Genomic DNA, 26,580 nt, shown 5'->3' on the forward strand with positions numbered 1-26,580 from the left:
GAGAAGCAAGAACCAAATCAGAATGGGAGCAGATAAGAGAGAGCTGCGCATGGGAGGGGAGGCAGTGCTGTGCCAGAACAAGGCACAAAAGGGACTGGGCCTGAGATAAGCCGACAAGCAGGCAAAGGCGCAGAAGTTAGAGAGGCAGAGGCAGCAGCCCTGAATGCAAAGTAGCCTTGCATTCCCGAGTCCTAAATCTAAATGGGCCTAGGGTGTCAGGGCAACTGAACTCGCAGAGGAGTGCAGCTGTTCCGACCTCTGGCCAGCACACCTCTGTCTACAAGGTGGAGCCACGTGGAGGTCATCACCTTGAAGATCACTCCTTGCTTCCGTGCTCCCTCCAGAATCTGCCTGGTCAGGCTCGGGAGACCCAGACTTCAGAGTTTGTTTGGGTCTCTTTTTCAGACTGTGACCACACACACAAGAAATAAGAGATGAACTGATGCTGGCTTCAGAGTAAGAAGGACCATTCTTTCGTGGCCGGGCAAGGCAGGGCATCCAGAGAGTGATGGTCTACCATGTCCCCAGTGGGGAAAGCAGAGAGCAGACAGGAAGTTGTTCTTGGCTATAAAACCTCAACTCCCACCCCCAATGACCTACTTCCTCTTCACAGATTTCCCAAACACACCTACTGTCTTAGTTAAGTGTTCCTATTGCTATGACGACACACCATGACCACAGCAACTCAGAGCCCACCTGCACAATGGCACACTTCCTCCAACAAAGCCACACCTCCTATTAGTGCCACTTCCTATGAGCTTATAAAAGCCAATTACACGCAAAGTACCACACCTACTAACAGGGACCAGTGTTCAAACACATGAGACTGTCAAAACATCCAAACAACACAGTTTCTGAAGGCTACCAGCTTGCTCTGCCATGCTTACAAGGCTGGTAACTGCTTTCATGGGTACTCTCTCCACAGTGGGACCCCTGGAACCACAGCAGCAGTGCCTTGGCCTCGGCTGTTTGAAAATGCAATGTGTAAGACCTCTCCCAGACCTGGGACTTCCATTCATTGTGTAATACTGTAACAAAAAACCTTAGACTGGTTGGTTATTAGGAACAGGAGTTCTCTTGGCTTGATTACGGAAGGTGATAAATGCAAGGTTGAAGGGGCCACAGCAGGGGGAGCCTGCTTGCTGCATCACCCCCATAGTAGAAGGCAGGAGAACAAGGGTGCACATTCAAGCAAGCAAGTAATCCATGTTAACTGTGATGAAAGATCTGGTCCACATGGATTCATTCCCTAGGAATAGGCTCAGGACTGCTCACCTGCCTACCACAGACAGACAGACAGACAGACAGACAGACAGACAGACAGACAGACGATAAATAGAGATAGATAGATAGATAGATAGATAGATAGATAGATAGATAGATGATAGATAGATGATAGATAGATAGATAGATAGATAGATAGATAGATAGATAGATAGATAGATAGATAGATAGAGATAGAGAGATGATAGGTAGACAGATGATAGATAGATTGATAGATTATAGATAGATAGATTAGATAGATAGATAGATAGATAGATAGATAGATAGATAGATAGATAGATGATAGATAGGTGGAAAGGAAGATAGACAGACAGACAGGGTCCTTAGTGTAAGATGGCTGAGAGGGTGTTTATGCTGTGGTTTTGAACTGAAGCAGGAAGCCCTGGGGGAAAGGATGCAGGTGTTATCCTCCAGACTGCTCAGAGCACCTCTTTGGTCCCTAAAGTCCAGTGTCTAACACTGTATGGGACAGGGAGTTGCAGATCCAGGAGGAAATCAAGTGTTTAGCTCTAGCCAGCATCCAGTGTCTATGGAAACCTCAGGAGATTATTACATCTCACCCTGATACCATCTGTGTTAGGAACAAGAAGCCACCCAGACTGCCCACTCAAGATTATCCTTAGTTCTTTCCAGAGGATAAATGGCTCTGCCAACTCCACACCACTTTATCTATGTGCTCTGCCAGCCAGCCACTCCCTCCTTTCATTGAAATGGAAGGGCTCCTGGAACGAGCCTGTTGTTTCCAGTTGGTTCAAACTAAAGTGTCTATTGTGAACATCAACCCAGCCCTGTGGAGTGGAGAGCTTCAGGGTACAGGGCCGGAAGAAGGCACAACCCCTACCTCTGAAACCTGTCCAGGCCCTGCAGAGAAGGGTGCACCGCTCCCCATTCATCAGACAGATGTAAGCTGAAGGTACCACACATGCCAGGCATGGAGGAAACAAAACAACAGTGTTTGCCTCCTGATGGGGGCATCTTATGAGCACCCGGAAGAGCAAACAGCCAGCCATGGGCCCCATGATTAAAATCCAGATCTGGGTCTGGGGAGAAAGCAGTCAGCAAAGTGACTGTCATGTGACTATGGGGATCTGCATTCCATCCCCGGCACCCACACGAAAGCCAGGAGCAGCGGATCCTGCCTGTAATCCCAGCACCAGGAAGGCAGAGACAGGCAGCTCCTGGAGCCTTACTGACCAAGACACCCTGCCTCAAAAACCGAGATGGATTGAGGAAGACACCCAAAATTGACTTCTGGGTTCCACATGTACACACATACAAACACACACACACACACACTCACACACACACACACACACACACACACACACACACAAGTTTTAAAAAAGAACCCAACTTAGCCGTGACGACACTCATCTTTATTTCCAGCACAGAGAAAACATGGGTGGGCAGATCTCTGCAACTTTCGGGCCAGCCTGGTCTACATGGAGAGTTCCAGACCAGTCAGGCTACACAGTGGTAACTTGTCATGAAACATAGAAAGAACCCCAGCTGTAGCTAAAGAATCCCAAGGGCTTCCTGGAAGAGTCGTGCAAAAGTGAGAGTCAAGAAGAGGCATTACAGCCGGGCGGTGGTGGCGCACGCCTTTAATCCCAGCACTCGGGAGGCAGAGGCAGGCGGATCTCTGTGAGTTCAAGACCAGCCCGGTCTACAAGTGCTAGTTCCAGGACAGGCTCCAAAAGCCACTGAGAAACCCTGTCTCGAAAAACCAAAAAAAAAAAAAAAAAAGAAAAAAAAAAAGAAGAGGCATTAGCAAGGCGAGTGTGGTAGAAGGCAGTGGCCCGGCGTGCACCGGGCAAGGATGACAAGGCATGCTGACATCGGAATAGACACAGGCACGGTGTGCAAGTCCAAGGGAAATCACTCCCTGGCACCACAGTGGCCTTCTGATGGAGAAGTGCTTTCCACGCTGTGTCTATGTGAGAAAATATGTGTAAGGAGCTTCAGGCAGAGCTTAGAGAACGTGGATCTAAACTCAGAGTCCTGACTGCTGGGCCTTTTAAAAATAAATCATTGTTGTTGGGTTTTTTATTTGGCTTGTTTGTGGTTTGATTCTTTTTTTGTTTGTTTGTTTTGTTTTTCAGTTTCAAAAAGCATCAAACAGTGAGTTCAATGAACTAATAATGGAGAAAGTTGGCCAAAGGCAGGCAGGAGAATTTTGTTGACAAAGACTCAGAACTGAGGGTGTTTGAACGCCTGGGACACGCATGATGCCTCTGTGGCTAGTTTGGGGATATCATGTGAAGACAAAGAAGGTGACACCACTTGGGGAGGGGCACAGAATTGACACGTGACCAGACCAGACCATCCTGCCAATCTGAAGAGCTCACCAGGGAAGATGGAGCCAGTCATTGACCCAGATGTGACCAGGAACCAGACAAAGCTCCCTTATTTCTCTCCCCCACTAGGTCTGGCCTCTGCTGTACCTGACTCTATGGTGTCCCCAATGCTGGAGCATGACAACCAGTCTAGCCTTTGTCCCATAGCCACATGGAGATGCTATCACCATGACAGTCAGTGCAGAAGCTCGGGCTTGGACTAACATCAGGACCAACTGTCTTTTGTGTGATGTGGGGCAGGTGTATATGCCTCTCTGACCTTTATTGTCCTTGTGTGTAGAACAAGGCTTCCAGTCGGGATACACATGAACACTGAAGGGAACACAGAGTCTCCAGACTCTAGTCTCTGCCCTGGGAACCCACCACTCAGACACAAAATGCCACATTTAAATGAGGTGTCCACGGTCACTTAGTGACTGGCAGATCTGAGGATTGTCGCTGTGACTCTGGTGCCAGTGGCATCTCCTCCCTGCCTTAAAGCTTTTGCTAGTGTCCTTCTTAGCTGTGCTCTTGGGCCCCGCAGGCTGTGTTCAACACTGTACATGCCTCCACTTGACCTTCCCAGAAGCTGAAACAGTCTCCACTTTCTGTAGTGACTCAAGAGGCACGCTCAACCATCCCCCTCACCCCCCACCCCGCTGTGCCTCGCTCAGCGAGTACCACTTAGCAGAGTGTCCACCCTCACCAGTGAAGCCTAAGTATCCTCTTGCTGGCTGCTCCCTTCTCTCTGAGATTCACCCGCCCCCATACCTCATCCAAATAACCCTAAGACCCTTGGTTCCAAACCAACCTGTTCAGACTTCCTTTGAGTCTCCACGGCTTGAGCGTCTCCCATCAGCACCAGGCTTTTTGCTGCACCTCTTACCTCTCATGTCGTAGCCAGAAAGCAGCTGGTGGAGGGACCCTTGCAACTCTAATCACGGTTTCCTCCGTTCCAACCGTGCTCTAACTCCCATTGCTAAGATCAGAAGCTTCCAGCATAAGTAGCTGTCTGCCCTAAGATTGAGGGTTCCAGTCACAGCACGGAGTCAAGGCAGAGTCAGCCAGGTCCTTCCCATTCTGGAGTCCCAGCATGCTCTAGGGGTGTGTTTCTCAGCCAGACAGTGCAGAGCTTCAGGGACAAGTCAGCATCTGGTGGGCGCAGGGGCAGTCACATGACCACAGAGCTCAAACTGGAGAGGCACAGAAAGCAAGCAGGGACCTTACATCAACACCTCTGTGTCGGTTCTGTTCTTATCTTTAGTTTTCCAGCTGTACAGCCTTGGGCCAGTCATTTGACCTCTCTGGGCTCCCATTCTATTTGCTAGACAACAACAAAGCCAGCCGTGTGCCTTCCAGGCTTTAACACCAAAGCGGGGCGTTAGATCCAGCCACATGAAATGGATGGAATTTTCCCTTTTCTAAATTTTAACTAGATACATAAAACACACCTCTGAAACAGCTATTTCCATACCCATACTTTAAACAGAGGTTGGCAAGATGCTCCTTTAAATGGTCAAGTTCTAAATAGTGTAGGAAGGCAGCCACCGACAGCAACTAAAAGGAAAAGCACACTATGTCCTAATAAAGTTTTGTTTGTGCAAGCAGGCAGAGGGCCAGATTCAGCCCATGAGCTATAGTCTGCGTAGCTCACCCACTTTGAGCCTTTGTGTTTTCCACTGTGAAAGGGGAATGGAAAGTAATGTGAGGCTAAGTTTGCATTCTTTATAGATTTGCTGTGACCCAAAGGGCAAGGCACAAATCCAGATCCATTTCCAACTCTCTTTGCACCCTCTTTCAGCTCAAAGACACCCCAGTATCCTGCGGATTACCGTGCTGTGTTTGAGGGGTGGTGAGAGCTACCTATACCCTCTGCTGTCTCTGCCTCCACTTGCCCCTCTCACTCTTGATGACATCATGGACCATGCCTCAGCAGCCCCACCCCCAAGCTCCTCCCTGTGAGGATGAGATGCCCAGAGCCTTCCTCGAGTCACCCTGTCCTCCCTGGTTGACTCCATTTGTCCTCCCTCCCTTAAGCTCCGTCCTCCTGTGGGAGCTGAGTCCCGGGAGGCTCATGCTCACAGCAGTTCACCCCAGTGAAGTTCTAAGCAGGAAGGAAATGGATGCTTCCAGAAAATTAGACCAAGTAATTCCCCTCTTCTCCAGGGGGGAATTATTTAAACAGCTTCTAAATCAATTTCCATGCCATTAAATATTCTGGTCTGCGTTTTAATTGAGACAATGGCATCTTCCCTAAAAAGAGACTAGCTGTTTGAAGCGTGGTGTCACCTCCTCTCGCTGATCCCACAAGGGGAGAACCTGGAAGCACAGCCGCCCAGCAGCCTGCAGGCAGGCTCACTTTAGTGGGCTGGCCTGCAGCCGGACTCACCTTAGCATGCTGGCCTACAGCCAGGCTCATTGTTTTTCTTCCAGAAATGAAGCAGCTCTCTAAGCGTGCCCGATGGCACTAGGAACTCGAGTTCTGTACGTAACAGAGCCAGGTCATTGTGTCTCCTCGGAAGCTGAGCTAGAGTTGGCTGCATGTTGTCAGGGTGCCTTTTATGTCCCAGGAGCTGACAGAAATGTCTGATTACAGGGGCCGAGGATGGGGGACACACCAGGCTTCACAAGGTCCCTCTGTTCTCAGCAAGCAGGCACCCTCCCCATAGTCTGGAGCCTGAAAGGGACCCCCAGTCAAGGAGGAAAGAAACTTGTAAAGAGATGGAGAAAGAGAGGCTGGGTATGGGGAGAAATAAACATTAAGAGACTGAGACAGAGACAGAGAGCCTGCAGCAATCACAGACATTCCCATGGCTATCATCGGGGCAGGTAGGTCACCATTTCTGAGTTTTGGTCCTTGTCTGGCTTCTTCTAAGCTCAGTGGCAGGTGCAGAGGCTGGACTGGTAACTAATCAAAAGAAGAAAGCAATGAATGAATGAATGAATGAATGAATTTGAGGTTCTGTAGAAGCACTAGGAAGAAAATCTCTCTTCCAAAGGGATTTGACTTTAGATCAAGCTGGGAGTTCATGGGCTGGCAGAGAGTAAAGGGTCCTGACAGCAGGGAACATGTCATGTGGGAATCTCTGTCACTACAGTCAGTGCTGCCTGGGGGTCTCCTGTGCTCCTGTTCTGGACAGGGCTCCTCCCCCCACCCCCCCCCCCGTTTAATTCTCTGTGAGGTGTCTCCCACACAGCCATTTCACAGATGCGGAAACTGAGCCTCACACCCTCTTATCCAGTGACTACTGACTGTGAGAACTTCCCTTTAGAATCTTGAAATCCAGACTAAAGGTTTCAGCCAAATTTGGGTAAAACTGGAATTTTGAGAAATGCTATTTTACACTATATTTAAAGAGAGACATGAATAAAAAGAGAGCAGAAGGAACGTCTGCACGCAAGTGGCTTGGGAAATGGAGATTTCAGTCAAGCTGGGGTGTTTTCTTTTGGCTGTGAGACTTTCAGAGCCCTGACCACGGAGCTTTCTAAGACCCAGAGGAAGCATTTGGAAGCTCACAGTGGCTTCCCAGAAGCCAAGGGAATGAGGAGCCTGGTGGAGACTGTGCACAGAGGCCATTGGAGGGACTGAAGGCGACTATGGCAAGGTCAGAGGAGAGGACGTTCCCAGACGCAGGTTTGGGCGGTAGAGAGGATGAGAGAAAGGAGGCAGAACTGGGGGACTGCAGGACACAAGATCCTCTAGGAAGCATATGATGGTGGCCACCGGGGTCCCCCTGGCATCTGAGACACGCTCCTGCTCACAGTGGGCCCAGTAAGGAAAAGAGCGTCATCCGAGCAGAGCTCTGTCTCCTACAGAACAATGGCTGGTTTTTCAGGGCAACTTAATGACCACAGCACATCCTCCAGGCCATCAATTAAATTGCAATCCAATTTCCTTCCGAAGCTTCCCACCGCCTTGGGAGTGGATCTTGCTGCAGAAACAGAAAAATGGACTGGCCAAAACCTTCTGAAGGCTTTGTCTTACACTGGAGCCAGCCCCTCAGCAGCTATCTCCCTTCCAAAGGAGGTCTCCCCCCGCAGCAGCAGGCTAAGCCAATGACACAGTGGGTTAAAAGCAAAGCAAAGAACTCAGAACAGCCTAGCCACCCCTCCATCCCGGTCCACCATCCCCACATCCCATTTCCCACCCCACAAACACATCGCACTTCACCTCCTGTGTTACCTGAGAGAAAAGAGGCTCAGCAAAAGGGGTTGGTCAGCCAAGGTCAGACAAGGCCAGAACTTCTTAACTGGTGGTCCCTGTCTCTCTCTCTCTCTCTTTCCCTCCCTCTCAGCCCAACTTCCCCAATCTAAGGAGCTCCTTGTCAGGTGTCATCTACCTCGTCTTTTGTCTTTTTGGGTTTTGTTCTTTTGGGGAAGGGGGATTGTTTGCTTGTTTGTTTGTTTGTTTGTTTGAGGCAGGGTCTGCCACTGACGTGGAATTTGGTCATAGGCTAGACTGACTGGCCAACGAACCCAGAGATCCCCCTCTCTCCGCCTCCCAGTGCTGAGATCACAAGTACCTACCACCATGCCCAGCTTTTTCAGGTGGGTCCTAGAATCGAACTCAGTCCTCATTCATTCATTTCCCAGCCCTTTACCATGGTTATCTGTCCCCTCAGCCCAGCTTTTCTTTTCTCCGTTTCAGTCCAAGAAGCTTCCTTTAGTGCCCATAAGGCTCTGAAGCCTTCAGCTGGCAACAGGCCACATGAATGTAAAATGCAGCCAGTTAATGAAGTTAGCCTAGTACCTGCATGGATGGTAGCAGGGTGCACACCGTCCAGACCCCTCCCCCGGTCAAAGGGCACAAGGACAGGAGCGGGGTGCACACCGTCCAGACCCCTCCCCCAAGTCACAGTGCACAGGACAGGATTAGGTTGCACACCGTCCAGACCCCTCTCCAGGCCACAGTGCACATTTGGGCTGGTCCCTTCTTCACAGGGAAGGACTCGTCCCTCCCATAGTAAGATAGAACAGTACCCTGGCATACCTGATGTCAAGAGCCTCCAATCCTAGCTGGACAGGTAAAAATGTCTCCCGCCATGACCATGACAAACCACACCATCTACAAGTCACCAGTCACAGAAGTCACTGCAGAAGCACTTAAACGAATAAATGACAACAGGCTCACTTGTGAGACAGGGCCTCTGGGGTGGCCCCTTGACCCCCAGGAACCTCCACTCATTCACTTCTCAGCTAAAGCGCTTTGCCCTCTGCTATTGAGGGGCCAGTGGGCATCCCCATTGCCCAGGATACCCTGGGATGAGGGCGCCAGTGTGCAACCCCATTGCCCAGGACTCCCTGGAAGGTCCCCGAGGACCTTTGAGCTAACCTCCAAAGTTGTGCCCTCCCTGGAAACAACCTCACCAGGATTTACAGATGGGCCAGGGGAATCATATGGCAGACCCAGCCCAGTCCCTCACCTCATCCAGAGTTTTGAGGTTGCAGAGTCAGCTGACCAATCCTCTCTGCTCCTCCATTTCTTCATCTCTAAAAGGAAATTCAGCAGTAGCTTTGTCCCTCACAACCCCAGCAAAGAGAGCCACCGCTAGCCTGGCTACGTCAGCAAAGACGACACCCCATCTCTGCAGTGAAGTGAATTGGCTTCTGGTCCCTCACAAGGCGATCCTCTGTAGAACTCAGAATACAGTCCCAACCCGCTGTGTTTGTTTCTTTAAGGATGAGAATGCAAGGATTAATATCTTACAAAGTGGGAAACAGGCTTTGGGGGATGGGATCTGGTCCTACCATCCTGCTCACTGCACCCCTGAACGCATCTTTAAACACATGCTGGAAGCCCTTTCTTTCTACCTCCGAGGCCAGGCTCACAGCCAAAGGGGACAAATCACTAACTTAACTCTGGTCATTGAAGCTCACCCGTGGACGATGTGGCTCTCTTCGTGGGAATATGGGCAATCTAATGTTGAACAGTTCCGATGCGGGCTTCCTCCTTCCCTCCATGACTCGGATGCTCATTTACTCAAATAAACCACACTGTGTCCTCTCCTTGAGGCCACGCTATAAGAAGCCATAGAGTCCACCATGAGGTGTGAGTGGAGGAGGGTGGATGGCAGGGGCAGGAGAGAGAGGCAGGTGGGCAGAAAGGAGAAGCTTCAACGCACAGTGAGCCAGCCCTGTTAATCAGGGTTAAAGACACAGGCACAACCACACACACGGCGCCAACAGTTCTCTGGGCTTATACACAGGGAGGGAGGATACAGTGGCCGGCCAGCATGCTGATGAAATGTAAATGGACATAATAAAGAATGTTCCAGGCTCTCTGAACCCAGCATGAATTCCAAAGAACACCCATGGCTTGGGAAGAAGCCAGGGCAGGGAGGACAATAGTCAAATGTCACTCCTTTCTTTGTGACATTCCCTATCAAGCTTACCTACTTGGCACTTGCCAGAGTCCCCTGCATTCCCTGGACTCCTGCACAGCCATGGGGACAGCCTGGGGGTCCGTTTGCACATGTACTCTGCTGGGTTCAGAGTGGCATGTGCTGACACCAACGTTCCCCATCCACGTCCGCCCCCACGCGCACAGCATGCTAGTCAGGGCCCCAAACCATGACAGGCAAGCGAGAAGTGCACCAGCTGAGTGTCCATCTGTCCTTCTGACACAACCAGGAGATATCTGCTATGTGTGACTCGACTGCCTCCTGCGCTGGGCATGGCAGCTGAAGCGTGATTACTGAGAACTGACTTGACCAATGTTAGCAGCTCTGGGGCCACACGCAGCTCCTGCTTCAGTTTGTTCAAACTCAGGACTGTTTACACACAAGCACGGTGTGGAGCTGGGGCTGAAAACAAAGTTTGTACCATTTCATAACCACCTTACACACACAGCCTGAAGCTGTTTTCATACAATGTGTTCAATAACGCTATTCACGAAACCAAGTTCCGTGGTATGAAATTTTCCATCTGTGGTGTGATGTGGGGCATTTTGGATTTTCAGATGCCATTTAGACAAAAGTGGGCCTTGTCTAAATCACCAAGTTTCACTGTCTATACAGTAAGCATGCTTGTGAAGAAATGTTTACGGGGCGCCTGTGTGTTGGGTCCATGGTCACGGAATAGGTTCTAGAGAGACATTGGCAAGTAGAGGACACAGAAGCACTATCCGTAAGAGGGTTATCTCAGCAGGGAATGGGGGACGGGAAAGACGTCAGTGTGGAGGAGAGCCCCACTCCAGTGCAGTGGGGTTGAGAACTAAGGGGGGAGACAAATCCCAGAGGAGAAGCCTACACAAGGGGTGGGGTGCTGATGTCCCTCCATTTAAAATGGGGAAAATAAAGCACAGACATTATAAGTCCAAATGCCCTTGACAGCCTGGCCTACAGTTCTAGCTGCACCAAGGATGGTATGGCTCCCTGGAAGCTGCACTGTGAGCGTGTGAGATTGGCCAGAAAACAGCAAGAGATTCCAAGGGCAACTCTTTCTAAATACTGGGAGATTTCACATCAATAGGAAGTTGAAAACTTGCAATAGTAGCCGAGCTCTTAAGTCAGGGGCTGGGTGAGGGTTTGGCGGTATTAGAGAGGAGGAGGAGAGATGCATTGATAGGTGGGACCCAAGACAACTAAAGGCGCAAAGATGCCGCATGTCACTGAAGACACCAGGACAGGTCTCCAGAACCTTCTATGGAATTTCTTCTATGAGTCTGAAGTTGAGTAGACAGCTAGCTGAAGGGGTGTAGCTCATAAAGACACTATGGAACCCTCACTGGGTTATGAGGCCCAGGCCTAAGGCAGGTCTCATGCAGCTACTGACCGTAATGAGCTGTTCCATGAGCCTGCTGTCCACACTTCCCTCGGCAAAGCTGAGGTCTGTGTACAGACAAAAACTGGACTTCATCTAAGTCCACATACAAGCTGGGTGGATGTGACCTTGGCACCTCTCTCATCTACCTCAGGCATCTCCTACATTCTGCCAGTGAGCATGCCACCACAAAAAGCTCAGCTCCTATGGTCATTTTAGAGATGCGATAAGCCCTGCAGGCCATCACTGCAAGGAGGGGATCTTCCCGTGAGCAAGGAGGGTGCTCCAGGGTCTTCCTGTCCCAGCACTGGCTGTGTTAGACTCACTGATGCTGAGGAGGGAGAATCAGCTGGGCTCAGACTCAGAGGTTTCTGTCTGTGATGAGTACCATGGTGGGGGCATGGCAGGACAGCGTGCTTGCCCATCAGGAAGCAGGAAGAGCGCCTGTTCTCATGGCTCTTTCCTCTCCCTTGGGTCCTTCCAGGCCCCCATCCATGGGATGAGCACACATTCTGGCAGATCTCTCCCTCTCAGCCAGGCCCCCCAAAGACATACCAGGAGACACGCTTGGCCAGTCAGTTTCCTGTGTGCATCTCAGTCACACCAACTCTACACACAAAAGGAAGGCAGGGGTTTTCAGGTTTTCCCTGTACCCCTACAGCAAATCAAAGACAGTCCATCAGTGAAACCAGCCACCCACCCTTCCAATACCCCCACCTCTTACTGACAATCAGCTCCACTCCAGAGAGAAAGAGAGCACGGAAGAGAATCTATCTACTCATTTTGTCCCCAGGCAGATTGGTTTGTGGTTGTTAATTCTCTGCTGAAACAGGATGTACCTAGGGAGGAGGAGACACATTCTCCTAGTGGCATGGACATTGGGAAGCCAATGGCATAGACACTGTGCTCCTGAAAGATTAGTCACCCCCAAACTCCTGCCAGTAACCCTGATTAAACACAATGGTCAACCACAAAAAAAGGCCTGGTAGTTGAAGTGGGGGCTGGCTGGAAAGAGGGAGGGAGGGGTTAGCAGAATTGGAGACATGAGAGGGCAAAGGGGCAAATATGATCAAAATGCATTATATCTGTGAATGGCAATGGCACAAGGAAGCCTATTGTGTGCGATTAATACTAACCAAACTTTTAAAAATTAGAGATCCCTAGGGTGCTGGTGAGGCACAACCTGTAGGCACAGCTCTCTAAGGGAACCTTCCAAGAGGGTTATCTAAGGGAGGAGGCATCACCACGAATGTGAACAGCTCCCTCTCATGGCCCAGTATCACATGATGAACAAAAAGAAGAAATGGGGTAAGCTGAGCTGACCCTCCTGCATCGCCTCTCTCTGTCCATAGGGGTGTAAGCAGGCAGCCACACCCTCCCACTGCCACGTCTTCATGGAGTGAGGGACCGTACTCTAAACCATGAGGGAAATAATGTCCCCTCCCTTCCGTTGCTCTGTGTGTGTGTTTGGTACAATAAAAAGATAACTAATGCCTGGGTTTGATGAAAGGGAGCTACAAGTGGCCCAGGAGAATCCTGAGGACCAGGCTGCAGAGGACTCGCTGGAATGTAGCATGAAGACATGGTCATATATAGTGATGTCTACACCCTGCCCTGGCTCTGACACATCCAGAATATTCCGGAATTTAGGGACTCACAGGAATGTCATTAACCCCTGATTACATTCAAATCCTCCTCCTCACTCCCTTAGTGTTCATAGGGTGTCTGGTGCATGCCAGCACCACAGGAATCCAAACATAAGAGTGTCTCCTACCCAGCACCCCTTACTCCCTCCTACCATGGCCTGTCCTCACCTGCTGATTGTCTGATACAGGGAAGGCTTATCACAGTTGGTGCAGGAATTCCTAGCCTTCCCAGGACCCAGGCTGATGAGCACTGAAGCCTCTGCCATTTAAACCATTTCCCTAAAAGAGGGAGAGAGGGGAAGAGAGACAAAGCAAGGCAGGTGCTCAGCTTGTCCCTGGAGAGAGCAGTTGCATTGGGAGCATCTCATTAATGGCTACACACACACACACACACACACACACACACTCCTGTGTGACTGTTGTATTTGGTTTTCCACATGTGTCTTCCTAAGAGCAGGGATGATATCTCAGAGTGCTGAGGGTCGGCTGGAGGAGAAAGTTGGTAGCCACTCTTTCACAGAAGGGCGATGGATGGATGGGTTGATTGACAGCACCCAAGCAGAGTGCTGAGCGCACATGATAAGGGAAGAATCTGTCATGTGTAACCGAGATTTCTAAGTGCTCGAAAACACAGAGATGCGTTTAGCTCAGTGGCCCCTGGGGGTTGGGGGAAAGCCCATTAGAGCGAGTTATTAACTCGCTGCATTTCTGAAGCCCGGGATCCAATTTAGAACGAGTGCAGTGGGATTTGCTTTGTATGGCACTCAGCCGGCTGGCAAAGCTGAGTCCTCAGGCTGCAGGAGTTCAGGCTACAGACACAACTTGTCAGCCTTGATGTTGGCCCAAAGTAACCTCCTCCACTGGTATGCACAGTCCCAGGTTCAATCCCTAGGACTGTATATACCAGGCGTGGCAGCACTTGGGCGGCGGAGGCAAGAGGAGCAGGAACGCAGGGTCACCCCAGCTACCTGAGAAGACAGACTGCTAGTTGCCATGGTTTCACGGTTCCATCACTGTGCACTGTAGCAAATGACCACGCTGTCCCTGGTTTTTCTAATTTCCTTTCTGTTGCTGTGATTAAAATAGCCTGATAAAAACAGCAACTTAGAGGCGAAAGGGATTATTAAGGGTTCCACAGTCCGTCGCTGCAGAAAGTCATGGTGGCCGTGACATTGCAGCCAATGAGCACACACTGCCCGCTTGCTTGCTTGTGCTCAAATTGCTGTCCCCTCTATTACACAGGCCAGGTCCTCCTGCCTAGGGAATGGTGGCGCTGGGTATTCCCACAGCAGTTACTAATGAGGACAACCCTCCCCATCAGGCCCACAGGCTAGCCCAGTGCAGACAATCCCTCCTGGGGACTCTGTCCCAGTGATCCCAGCTGTTCAAATTGGCCATTGAAGTCACAGCTGTAATTTTTTTTCCTTCTCACAAGCAGAGTTTTCTTTTCTTTTGTTTTGTTTGTTTTTAATCCTCAGCTTCCCAAGATGCAGTCCCACAACCTCAGATTTTGGGAAGAGGGTAAGATTAATCGGAGAAGGTTTAGAAAGGTACGACTCCCAGAAGATCGCTTTGAATGCGTGGTGGGGAAAGATGCCAGCTAACCTGGCACCCTGTTTCCTTAAGGAAGACGGAGATGGGAGACCTGCCTGGGGCTTGAAGCCATGTGGTGACTCTCTAGGTTATGTGGAAGGACAGAGCAGTACATTTGGGGTGGTGAGGGGGCAGAAATGGTAAACAGCTCGCTCTGAGTCCAGGTAACTGATGGGGGAATTCAGCCAATCGCGTGCTGTATAAGGTGTGTGCCGTCCCCCCCCACCCCGCACCAAATAGCCTATAAAACACCCATGTGCTTTTGTCTCCTCCCCTTTGTTTCCTGTGCTCCTGAATCGCTGGAACCCTGGTTTTGTAAGTTCCCCTTCTCCCCTTTTATTAAAGCTGAATATTCTTTATTAAAGCTAGTCTGGTTAATTTTAACCGCCGATCGATCACGCCCTTACAGGTAACTCTAGAACAGACTCTGGCTTTGCTGCGTGGCCTTAAAAAGCACCTTGTGTCCCCGATCTTTGTTTCTCTAAGGGACAGGAATATAACTTCCTTCCTAATGAGGCCAACAATGAGGGAAATGGAGCAACAGATAACAGCACACCACACATGCCCACCTTGCCACCAGCCATAGTCCAATAGCCATCAAAGAAAAAGGCTTGGCCTGTCACTGCCACCGTGAAACCCTGCTTCCTGTTCCTGCTCTGGTACCACTTATCCTCCCAATCGTACTCACAGCTGCTCCCTTCACCACCCCCTCCTCCGCACACCCTCTTCTCATCCCTCCTCACCCCTCCCAGCCTCCCTGTGACTAGAAGGACAAGATGTATTTATGAAGGGCTAGCTGAGCCGGCCGTAGCTCCCAACAGCTCATCAGTCACATTGCCTGACTCTGCAGAGTCATCAAGACAGACTGTCAGTGACTAGATGCTGCCATCCCCACAGTATAGGAGCTGGCAGCCCCGACCTCATCCTGCCGGACTGCGCACTCGACCTGTGGAGAGAGACAAGGAGACAAAGAGGAACTCTGCTCAGGGTCCCCACCCTACTGCAGCCAAACTCTGTACAGCCAAGCCCAGTGGGCCTCCTGGGATGAGTATCCTGACCTGTAACCTCCTCAAAAAAGTCCCTTGACCTCTTTCTCGGTCCACCATCTACAAAGACAGGCACCATCAGTCATGAGATAAGAGCCCTGGTGACTGCTGGACCTCAGATTTTTCAGCACATCCCTCATCAGAAGAGCTCGTTCTTCATAGAGGGAGCTGAACTGTAGAAAGCTGAATGAGCCAGGTCCCCCCAAGGGGCAACTGCATCTGGCAGGCATTGAACCAACATCCCTGAAGTCTCAGTGCTGGACTGGGAATTCATGTTTAGCTCCTAGATTAATGTGGTCTACTCTCTCATCACCTATACCCACCCCCTCCTCCTTGATTCCCAAGCCCAGTGTTCTGGAAGGAATGCTGACCAACGGTCAGCTTCATCCAACAGGTGCATTGGTTGCTGCCAGCTGTAGCTGCTGTGGTTCATGGTGATAACACCTGTGCACCAGCACCATGAAAGTAAAGCAGACATTCCAGCCGCCACTCAAACCAATTTAGATGGTAGCACCTGACAGGCCAGAGACTGGCTTAGCCAGTGTCTGTCTGCAGGAAACGGACAAGGACCTTTGTCCACAGAGGGAATCTCTCAAGTTCTCTCCTGGGGTCACTCATGCTGCTCTGGCTTCCTGCAGAGGGAGATGCTATGATTTCCATGAGGATAGGTGCTGGCACCTGCTAAGTGCTAGCGGGACACAAATCTCCTAAGAGCCTTTCACATTGGCTTGCTTAGGGAATGGCAGCTCCAATGAGCAGCAGAGAGCAGCCCCACTAGACAGACGAGCAGACCGGGGCTCTTCCACGACTCTTCTGGGCAGGTGCAAGGCCAATCCTTCATTGAAGAAACTGCATATGTACCACGGCTCAGCTTAGCGTTTTCCAACTTAAGATGTGCTGTCCTGTCTAGTTCTAGGCCAACTCGACACAAGCTAGAGTCATCTGAAAGGAGGGAACCTCAATCAAGAAACTGCTTCCCGATCCCACTGAAATCGTGAACAAGACAAGGTTGTCCACTCTCTCCATATCTATTCAATATAGTACTTGAGGTTCTAGCTACAGCAACAAGACAACAAAAGGAGATCAAGGGGATAGAAATAGGAAAAGAAGAAGTCAAACTCTCACTGTTTGCTGGTGATATGATAGTTTACATAAGCAACCCCAAAAATTCTACCAAAGAACTTTTAAAACTCATAAACAATTTCAGTAATGTAACAGGATACAAGATTAACTCGAAAATATCAGTAGCCCTCTTTTATACAGATTATAAATGGGGTGAAAAAGAAATCAGAGAAACAGCACTCCTCCCAATAGCCACAAATAACATTTAATATCATGGAGAAACTCTAACCAAACAAGTGGAAGACCCGTATGACAAGAACTTTAAACCTTTGAAGAAAGAAACTGAAGAAGACACCAGATAATGGAAAGACCTCCCATGCTCTTGGGTGGGTAGAATTAACACAGTAAAAATGGCAATCTTATCAAAAGCAATCTGCAGATTCAATGCAGTGCCCAGCAAAATCCCAGCAAAATTCTTCACAGATCTCGAAAGAACAGTACTGAACTTCACATGGAAAAACAAAAAAGCCAGGATAGACAAAACAATCCTGTACAATAAAAGAACTTCTGGAGGCATCACAATTCCTGACTTCAAACTCTACTACAGAGCTACAGTACTGAAAACAGCCTGGTATTGGCATAAAAACAGACAGGAGGACCAATGGAGCCAAATCAAAGACCTAGATATCAATCCACATACCTACAAATACCTGATTTTTGACAAAGAAGCAAAAAATATAAAATGGAAAAAGAAAGCATATTCAACAAATGGTGCTAGCATAACTGGATATCAACTTGTAGAAGAATGAAAATAGATCCATATCTATCACCATGGACAAAAACCAAGTCCAAATGTATCAAAGACCTCAATATAAAACCAACCACACTGAACCTTATAGAGGAGAAAGTGGGCAGTACACTTGAACGCATTGGCACAGGAGACTGCTTCCTAAATATAACCCCAGTAGCACAGACACGGAGAGAAACAATTAATAAATGGGACCTCCTGAAATGGAGAAGCTTCTGTAAAGCAAAGGACACCATCAACAAAACAAAATGGCAGCCTACAGAATGGGGAAAGATCTTCACCAACCCCACATCAGACAGAGAACTGATCTTCAAAATATACAAAGAACTCAAGAAATTTATAATCAAAAGAACAAATAATCCAATAAAAATGGGGTACAGACCTAAACAGAGAACTCTCAACAGAGGAATCTAAAATGGCTGAAAGACACTTAAGGAAATGCTCAGTATCCTGAGCCATCAGAGAAATGCAAATTAAAACAACTCTGAGATTCCATCTTTAAGAATGGAATTTATAAGAATGTCCAAGATCAAAAACACTGATGACAACTTATGCTGGAAAGGATGTGGGGTAAAAGGAACACTTCTGCATTGCTGGTGAGTGCAAACCAGTACAGCTACTTTGGATATCAGTATGGTAATTTCTCAGAAAATTAGGAAACACCTTACTTAAAGACCCAGCAATACCACTTTTCGGTATATACCCAAAGGATGCTCAATCATACCACAAGAACATGTGTTCAACTATATGCATAGCAGAATTTTTTTTGTCATAACCAAAACCTAGAAACAACCTAAATGTCCCTTGACTGAAGAACGGATAAGGAAAATGTGGTACATTTACACAATTAGGAGTACTACATAGCGGAAAAAATATCAACATCTTGAAATTTGCAAATTTCAAGGCAAATGGATGGATCTAGAAAACATCATATTGAGTGAGGTAACTCAGACCTAGAAAGACAAATATGATTTGTACTCACTCATCAGTGTCTTTTAGACATAAAGCAAAGAAAACCAGCCCACAAATCACAATCCCAAAGAACCTAGACAACAAAGAGAACCTTAAGAGAGACATACATAGATCTAATCTACGTGGGAAATAGAAAAAGACAAGATCTCCTGAGTAAATTGGGAGCATGGGGACCATGGGAGAGGGCAGGATAGGAGGGGAGAAGGAGGGAGGGAGGGGAGTAAAAAAAATATATAGCTCAATAAAAAATAATTTTAAAATGACACTTTTTGTGTAAAATAAATCCTGGGAATAACAATAAAAAAGAAGAAACTGCTTCTGTAAGATCCAGCTGTAGGGCATTCTCTTAATTAGTATTGTTGGAGGAGGGCCCAACCCACTGTGGGTGGTGGTCCTGGGTTCTATAAGAAAGCAGGCTGAGTAAGCCAAGAGGAGCAAGCCAGTAAGCAGCCCCTCTCCATGGCATCTGCATCAGCTCCTGTCTCCTGGTTCCTGCCCTGCTTGAGTCCCTGTCCTGACTTCCTCCAGGGATGAACAGTGATGTGGGAGTGTTTGTGCCCTGACTTCCTTCAGTGATGGACTATGATGTGGAAGCATAAGACAAATAACCCTCCTCTCTCACATGTCGCTTTGGTCTCGGTGTTTATCACAGCCACAGTGACCCTAAGACGGATGTCATGAACAGTCCCAAAGAGAATGGGCTGAGAAGACCCATCCTAAATACAGACAGCTGGAGTGGATGGCTGGGGTCTCATATTTAATAAAAAGAGGGAAAGGAGGAAGCAAACTGGGGCAGCATCTCTCTCTTTTCCTGCTCCCTCTCCCCAGTGGCTCAGTGGATAGAGTGTTTACCTAGCATGCATGAGGCCCTGGGTTTGGGCTTTGACGCCACCTAAACCTGGGCATGGTAGCACACACCTGGAATCCTAGCACTACAGAAGCGGAGGAGGGAGGATCTCGAGACCTAGAATCTCCATAGCGAGCTTCAGGCACACAGCAGCTACAGAAGACCCTGTCTCTAAAAGGAAAAGAAAACAGAAAAAAAGAAACCTGGCAGTTTGACTCTAAAGTGTATATTATTTGTTTGTTTGCTTGCTTGTTTTTCAAGACAGGGTTTCTCTATGTATCTTTGGTGCTTATTTTGGAACTCTGTAGACTAGGATGGCCTCGAACTCACACCTGACTCTGCCTCCCAAGTCCTGGGATTAAAGGTGTGCCACCACCACCGGCCTAAAGTTTGTGTTCTTAAAGCGACGTGCTGAAGTCCAGACTTGCCCTACAAACACTCAAACTTGCTGTCTTCTCTCGCTGTGGCATTGTTTGTTCATTATCGATGGTGAGAACATTTTAATCCTCTGCCAACAAAAAGATAAAGCGCGAATTTTTAAACCATTGGAAGGAAAATCAGTGATGCTGTCAATGCCATGCCTTCAATCACAGCCTTCAATGGAGCTCACATCTTTTCTGGGCTGGCAGCCTGTGGCACTGTCTTCTCTAGTGGCACTGGGAGCCGCAGGCACCCGAATACTGCCGTGTGGGGGTCAGCAAAGTGACCAAAGAGCACTCACTCCAGGGAACGAGGTTGCTAAGCTATGAAGCTGGGTGGGGCATGAGCCTTCAGTTTACTGCGACTCATTTCCACTGGAATTCGAGGGCCATGCTTTACTTTCAAGGTAGAAATAAATCACAGAATGGCAAGGTCTAAAGGCCCTGCCAACCCTCCCACCCTTGCCAGCTCCGGCCCTAGACCTCCTCTTCCACGCTCCTTGCTGTAGGGCAAGCTCATCCCCAGCACTAGGCCTCTGCCTGTAGTCACGTATCACTCATGAATCTGCCTCCGAACCAGTCAGCAAATACCTGTGTCTGCTGCGATGTCCCATGAAGTACCCTCACTGTCACCATGAGGCACCTCCACCCCCCCCCACCGTGAAGTTGGTGCCCTTGGCTTCCGTAGGCTTAACCCTTAGTGGGTCCCAGCGTGATGGACCCCCAACTCTTCAGGAAAGAAAGGAAAGAAGGGAAGGGAGGTCAGTGAACTAATGGTCCCGATCTGGTCTGGGGTGTCACCTTTAGATGCCACCCTCACAGGTGACAGGTGAGGCAGGCCCAATCTAATGGCTATGTTTTCTCCCCCTCTTCCCAGATGGTGGTCCAGAGGGAGACACATACCCTTCCACTGCCTACCTCCTGCCCTCTGCCTCGCTGGACAGCAACATGGAAGAGGGGGTGACATCAGCAGCCCCAGGACCCCTGCCATCCCAGAAAGCACTGGAAATGTTGGAGGGGTCATTGCCCCCTGCACTTCCTGATGAGGGCAGTGTCCCACACACCCCAGCCCTCAGGAAGACTCTGCCGTCCCTGAAGCAACTCAACTCTGCCAGGAGGCAGCTGAGGCCCCTGGCCACCCCGACAACTCTGCAGAAACTAGGGTCCCCTGCCTCAGCCACCACAAAGCCGCGTGTGCCTGGGGACTCTGAACAGCCCACAGCACCTGCTCCACTGCAGATCGTGCCCTTCACCACACTGGTGACCTCGCTCCTGAACAGCCCGGAGCCTGCACAGGCCCCCGACGACAGCAGCCCGGGAAGCCCGCAGGACAAAGGTGACAATGAGCTGACCGGGTCCGCTTCCGAGGAGAGCCAGGAGACCACCACGTCTACCATTATCACCACTACCATCATCACCACGGAGCAGGCCCCAGGTAGGCCACACTCGCCTCCTACCCTTGCTGTACTTTCCACAGAGGGCGTGGAATCACAGCCTTGCTCCTGGAGGGAGGACAAGCTACGGCTCCAGCCGTCCTTTTACTTTGTTTTGAGAGGGTGCGTGCATGAGTGCGTGCGTGCGTGTGTGTGTGTGTGTGTGTGTGTGTGTGTGTGTGTGTGTCGGCGGGTGTCCTGGAAATAGAACTCAGGGTCCAGCACGTGCTAGGCAAGGGCCGTTCTACGGAGCCACGCCCTTACCGGAAGTGCACTGGCTTTTCAAGGCTAGCGGCCCTTCCTGTCTTTGGGTTCCTCTGTAGAGACAGCCAACCATGGATACAAAGATGTCAGAAAAGTTGGTTGTATCCGTTCTATGAGCCCCAGACTTCTTCCTCTTCTTATTCCCTAAACCACAGCCTTCTGTCGTCATGGGGAGGCGGTGTCGCTATAGATGATTGACAGCCTAAGGGAGCAGGATGTTCAGTTCCTACACCTTCCTATAGAGGGGCTGGCGCAAGGAGCGGACTGCTGAGCCTGCTCTCCAGGCCTGCACTCGGTACCTCTCTCTGTCTGCATCCTTCTCCTATGGAGAGAGGCCACAACTGCCAAGCATGCATCATCGCAGCCCTCTGCTGTGCAAGCCAGGATGCTCTGAAACTGCAGAACTGGGGTCTCTCCATGGATAGCAAGAAGGGTTTAACGGGGAACCAACTGGCAAGGCCATCTCCTCCCCCTCAGAGTGGGGAGCAGAGAGAAGAGCAAAAATGTGCAAAAGCCACCGGATTTTGTATGTCAGAGCGGGGGGTCTTTGAGCTGATGCAGGCTGTGGAGATTGACACCAGGAGCCAGGTGTCCTTGCCCAAAGTAGGTAAGCTTTGGGTCAGATTGTTGGAGGCTCCTGGTAATGCCACCTTCAGGCCTTCTGTTCTCCCAGTCAAGTCCTTCTGCATAGAGAGCATCGTCACCAGCACCATCGTTTAGGGAGTCACGGTGCTTTGCACCTCACAACTAAGGCTGTCCGCTGGGTCTGAATGTGTGTTGTGTGAAATTGTCCTGACCGACCCTCCCTGTACTTTGATCTACTTAAGATGGGAGTGGAAGTAGGCTGGAGAGATGGCTCAGTCATTAAGGTCATTGGTAGCTGTTCAGGAAGGCGTGGGTTCAATTCCCAGCACCCAAAGGGCAGCTCACAGCCATCTATAATGGAATCTGATGCCCTCTTCTGGCCTGCAGGTGTACATGGAGATAGAGAACTATATACCTAAAATATACGTCTTAATAAATTATTTTTTTAAAAGATGGGAGTGGAATGCCATTCTGTCTAAGGCTGAATGGGCTGCCCCCGATGACCTGTAACTTCGGTCAGGAGAGGACAGAGGTCAGCAGGCATCAACGAAAACAAGACAGCGGTCCATACTCAAGTTTGTGGCTGCAGGTTCTACAGTCATCCCTGGAGTCTCTGTGTTGCCTCCAAGGGTACATGGGGTCTGGTGGACATACAATTAAGCCCAGATTCCACAGGTCGACGTCCACTCCACAGCCCACCTGTGAGCTCCTGGCCGCATCCCCGTGTCCTGACGGCAGCATTTGTTCCTTCCATAGCTCTCTGCAGCGTGAGCTTCTCTGAGCCCGAGGGATACATCGACTCAAATGATTTCCCACCTCAGCCCTTCGGCAGCTTCCTGGAGTGCACATACAATGTGACGGTCTACACCGGCTACGGGGTGGAATTGCAGGTAGCACGGTCTTGGTTGCCCTTTTCTCAAATCTTTTCTCGAATCAGGGTTATTTTGGTTGGTTTTATAGAGTGGGACCTCCCACAAATGCATGTCCCACTGAAGCCCGAGAACACGGAGATGACATGTTGGCAAAGCGTCGCATGCGTTACCCAAAAAGGAAGTCCCTTAACACCCTGCATATTAAATACAAGCAGGCACCACATACAAAGCATATGGACATGTGTGCACATGGGTACAGAGTACCGCCCATCCACCCCTTACAACACAGAGCGCATAAGTAAACAGCAACAAGTGCCTGGGGAAGGTGGTGTGCCCTGGAGTGCAGTCACAGTGAGGAGGGAGAAAGCCTAGAGAGACCTAGAAAGAGAGCACCCTCCCTTGCCAGCTCACCAGTTCACACAGACAGGAGGGAGTGTGCTGAGTCCAAGCCGCCACTCAGTACCCAGTGCAGGTGCCTGCACAGGGGCCTCTGGGCGCCCTCTCCCGCCGCACCCCTGCTGCCCCAGCTCTCTATCTTGTGTTCCAGTGCAGGTGCCTGCACAAGGGCCTCTGGGCACCCTCTCCCGCCGCACCCCTGCTGCCCCAGCTCTCTATCTACCCTGTGTGTTCCAGGTGAAGAGTGTGAACCTGTCGGAAGGGGAACTGCTCTCCATCCGTGGGGTGGACGGCCCCACCCTGACAGTCCTAGCCAACCAGACTCTCCTGGTGGAGGGCCAGGTGATCCGTAGCCCCACCAACGCCATCTCTGTCTACTTCCGGACCTTCCAGGATGATGGGCTCGGGACCTTCCAGCTGCACTACCAGGGTAGGGTCCTCTGAGGCCAGTTGGGTGGAGACACTGGCCTCACTTTCCCCTGACACCCAGCCACACTCTTGGGCTTTTTGTGCCAGAGACCCCAGTTACATTTTGATTAAATCAAAAGAATACTCCTCCCTGTCTGGGAGCAATGGTTTTTTTTAAAAAAAAATAATTGTTTATTTATTTATTATGTATACAATACAATATTCTCTCTGTGTGTATACCTGTAGGCCAGAAGAGGGCACCAGACCTCATTACAGACGGTTGTGAGCCACCATGTGGTTGCTGGGAATTGAACTCAGGACCTTTGGAAGAGCAGACAATGCTCTTAACCGCTGAGCCATCTCTCCAGCCCTGGGAGCAATGGTTTTTAAAGCCAAGAATGAAACATAGATAATTTTGGAACTGGAGAGAGGGCTCAGGTAAAGAGCTTGCCATGCAAAATGTGAGAACAGGGCCTCCATCCTCAGAACCCACATAGAAGGCAAAGCAGGGCACACCTGTAGCTCCAGTGGTGGGAGGTGGAGACAGGAGGATTCCTGGGATTTGCTGGCCTACTGACTTAGCCAAATCAGCAAGTTCTGAGGCACCTTGAAAACTGAGGTGGAGAAACCATGAAGCTGGCAACTCCAGCACCCAGCCTCCCCAGGGCCCCCCTCTGTCCTCCGTACCAGGCCACTGCCTGAATGTGGGTCGCCGGCTTCCCTGTCCGCAGCTGATGTGCTCACGTTTCTCCTTCCTCCCCAGCTTTCATGCTGAGCTGCAGCTTTCCCCGCCGGCCTGAGGCCGGAGACGTCACAGTGATGGATCTGCACTCTGGTGGAGTGGCCCACTTCCACTGCCACCTGGGCTACGAACTGCAGGGAGCCAAGACTCTGACCTGTATCAATGCCTCCAAACCCCACTGGAGCAGCCGGGAGCCTGTCTGCTCAGGTACCACCAGTGTCCACAAGCCAGGAGGTGGGAGGCCACACCGTATAGTGCAGTGGTCCTCAACCTTCATAGCACTGTGACCCTTTATACAGTTCCTCATGGCATGGTGACCTCCAACAATAGAATTATTTCAATGTTCCTCCATAACTGTAGTTTGCCACCCTCGTGAATAATAGCGTAAGTATCTGATATGCAGGGTATCCCATATGCGACCCCCAAAGGGGTCGAGACCCACAGGTTGAGAACTGCTGCTCTAGGCCTCTGGAGTCACCTTGGGCAAGGCTCTTACTCTCCAAACTGTGTTGTTACAAAACGCATGACACTGGCTCCTGGAGGATCATGTTGTAGCGGTCTGTGCCGCTCTGTCCAGCAGGAACCTCGTTCTCCAGCGATCACCCAGCAGTCTGCGTAGTGGCTGCAGCTGTCTTCTTTGTATATTCTAGACGCTAAGCCCTCGTCAGACCTACAGCGCCCTGCACACGCCCTGCAGTCACCTTTGTTTCTGTTGTGAGGTAGCACACGTGGCTTCTGTGTCTGTCTGCTTCCAATAGTCATAGGGTTCCCAAGATCCTTAGCATGTATAAGCATGCCGTTCCTTTCTGTGGCTGAGTAATGTTCCGTCGTGTGTTATATTCTGCTTTGTTTACCTGTCCATCATGAGACATGAGAATTATTTCTACCTTTTGTCTAAGTAATTCCTTTGCTGTGAACAAGGAAATACGTTTCCATTTCTCTTCAATATGATCCTGAGGTGTTAACCCCTACAAGGCCCACACTTCCCACAACAGCTGCGCCAAATTTCACCTCCGCTCCCCCAACCCTCCCCGGTGGTACAGTGGTTCTGTCTTGCCAACACTTATCAATTCACTATTTTCTGTGCTCTATAACCAGCACAGTAGATCTACAGGCATCTCACCACATTATTTCCTGATAAGTACCTCACACCTCTTTTCAAACGCTTTTATATGCTTGGCAGCTGTCAGTGTGCCTCCGTCTCCAAAGAAAGACTCTTCAAACCCTTTGCCATCAAGTGGCTACTGGGTTGTTGTTTGTTCTGCAAACACTCTTCACATATGCTGAATCCAAACCTCTATGTGATACGATGTGTAGGTCTTTCTGCCTGTTCTGTGGTTTTCTTTTGACCTCTTCATGTGGCCCGTGGCACTACCTTTTCTCTGAGGACAAGGTCTGACTTAGTCCTTGTTTCTTCTGTTGTTTGGACTTTGTGGGTGGCTGGTGCTGTTTGGTTTTGTTTTTTGAACTCAGTCAATGTGAACTCAAAAGTTCATGCCAGTCACCAACTAAGGTGGTCTGATGCCCCCTGGTGGAGAGAAGTGGGTGGTGCGGGCCTGCAGGTGAAAGCCTAGATCCTTGGCCCCAAGGGTCTGTCAGTGGTCCTACCAACACCACAAGTATCCACTGTTTACTGGGTTCTGCGCCCACAATTGGAGCTGTGAGGGCCTGCTCCCTTGGATTCTGCAGCTTGGTGCAGGACGTGTGTCTTAATTATTGCTTTATGGCTGTGAAGATACACCAAGACTGAGACAACTCTTCTTCAAAAAAAAAATAAAAATTTAATTGGCTTGCTTACAGTTGCAGAGGGTTAGTCCATGATCAGCTGGTGGAAAACAGCCAGGCACGGTGCTAAAGCAATAACCGAGAGCTTTATACCGCAGTCCACGGGCAGAAGGCAGAGAAAGAGAGACTGGGCCTGCCATGGGCTTTTGAAACTGCAAAGCCCACCCCCCGTGACAAAATTCCTTCAACATGGCCACACTTCACAGTTCTTCCCAAGCAGTTCTACTACCCGGTGACTAAATATTCAAATATATGGGCCAATGGGGACCATTCTCAAATCACCACAATATGTGACAAACACCTGAGCTAACATTAACATGG

The 26,580-nt window shown here is 49.9% G+C and overlaps 1 protein-coding gene across 3 annotated transcripts in view; it reads left to right on the forward strand.

Moving 5' to 3' along the window:
* Sez6l (seizure related 6 homolog like) overlaps window positions 1–26,580 on the forward strand; it is a 152,339-nt gene that overhangs the window by 74,859 nt on the left and 50,900 nt on the right. For all 3 annotated transcript variants that reach the window (XM_038345407.1, XM_038345408.1, XM_038345409.1), the window contains exons 2-5: window positions 20,652–21,209; window positions 22,813–22,946; window positions 23,562–23,754; window positions 24,496–24,681. In XM_038345407.1, the coding sequence (XP_038201335.1) occupies window positions 20,652–21,209; window positions 22,813–22,946; window positions 23,562–23,754; window positions 24,496–24,681 (1,071 nt within the window). The remainder of the gene's footprint in view (window positions 1–20,651; window positions 21,210–22,812; window positions 22,947–23,561; window positions 23,755–24,495; window positions 24,682–26,580) is intronic.

The sequence above is a fragment of the Arvicola amphibius genome, chromosome 10 (assembly GCF_903992535.2).
Source record: "Arvicola amphibius chromosome 10, mArvAmp1.2, whole genome shotgun sequence".
Taxonomy (NCBI): domain Eukaryota; kingdom Metazoa; phylum Chordata; class Mammalia; order Rodentia; family Cricetidae; genus Arvicola; species Arvicola amphibius.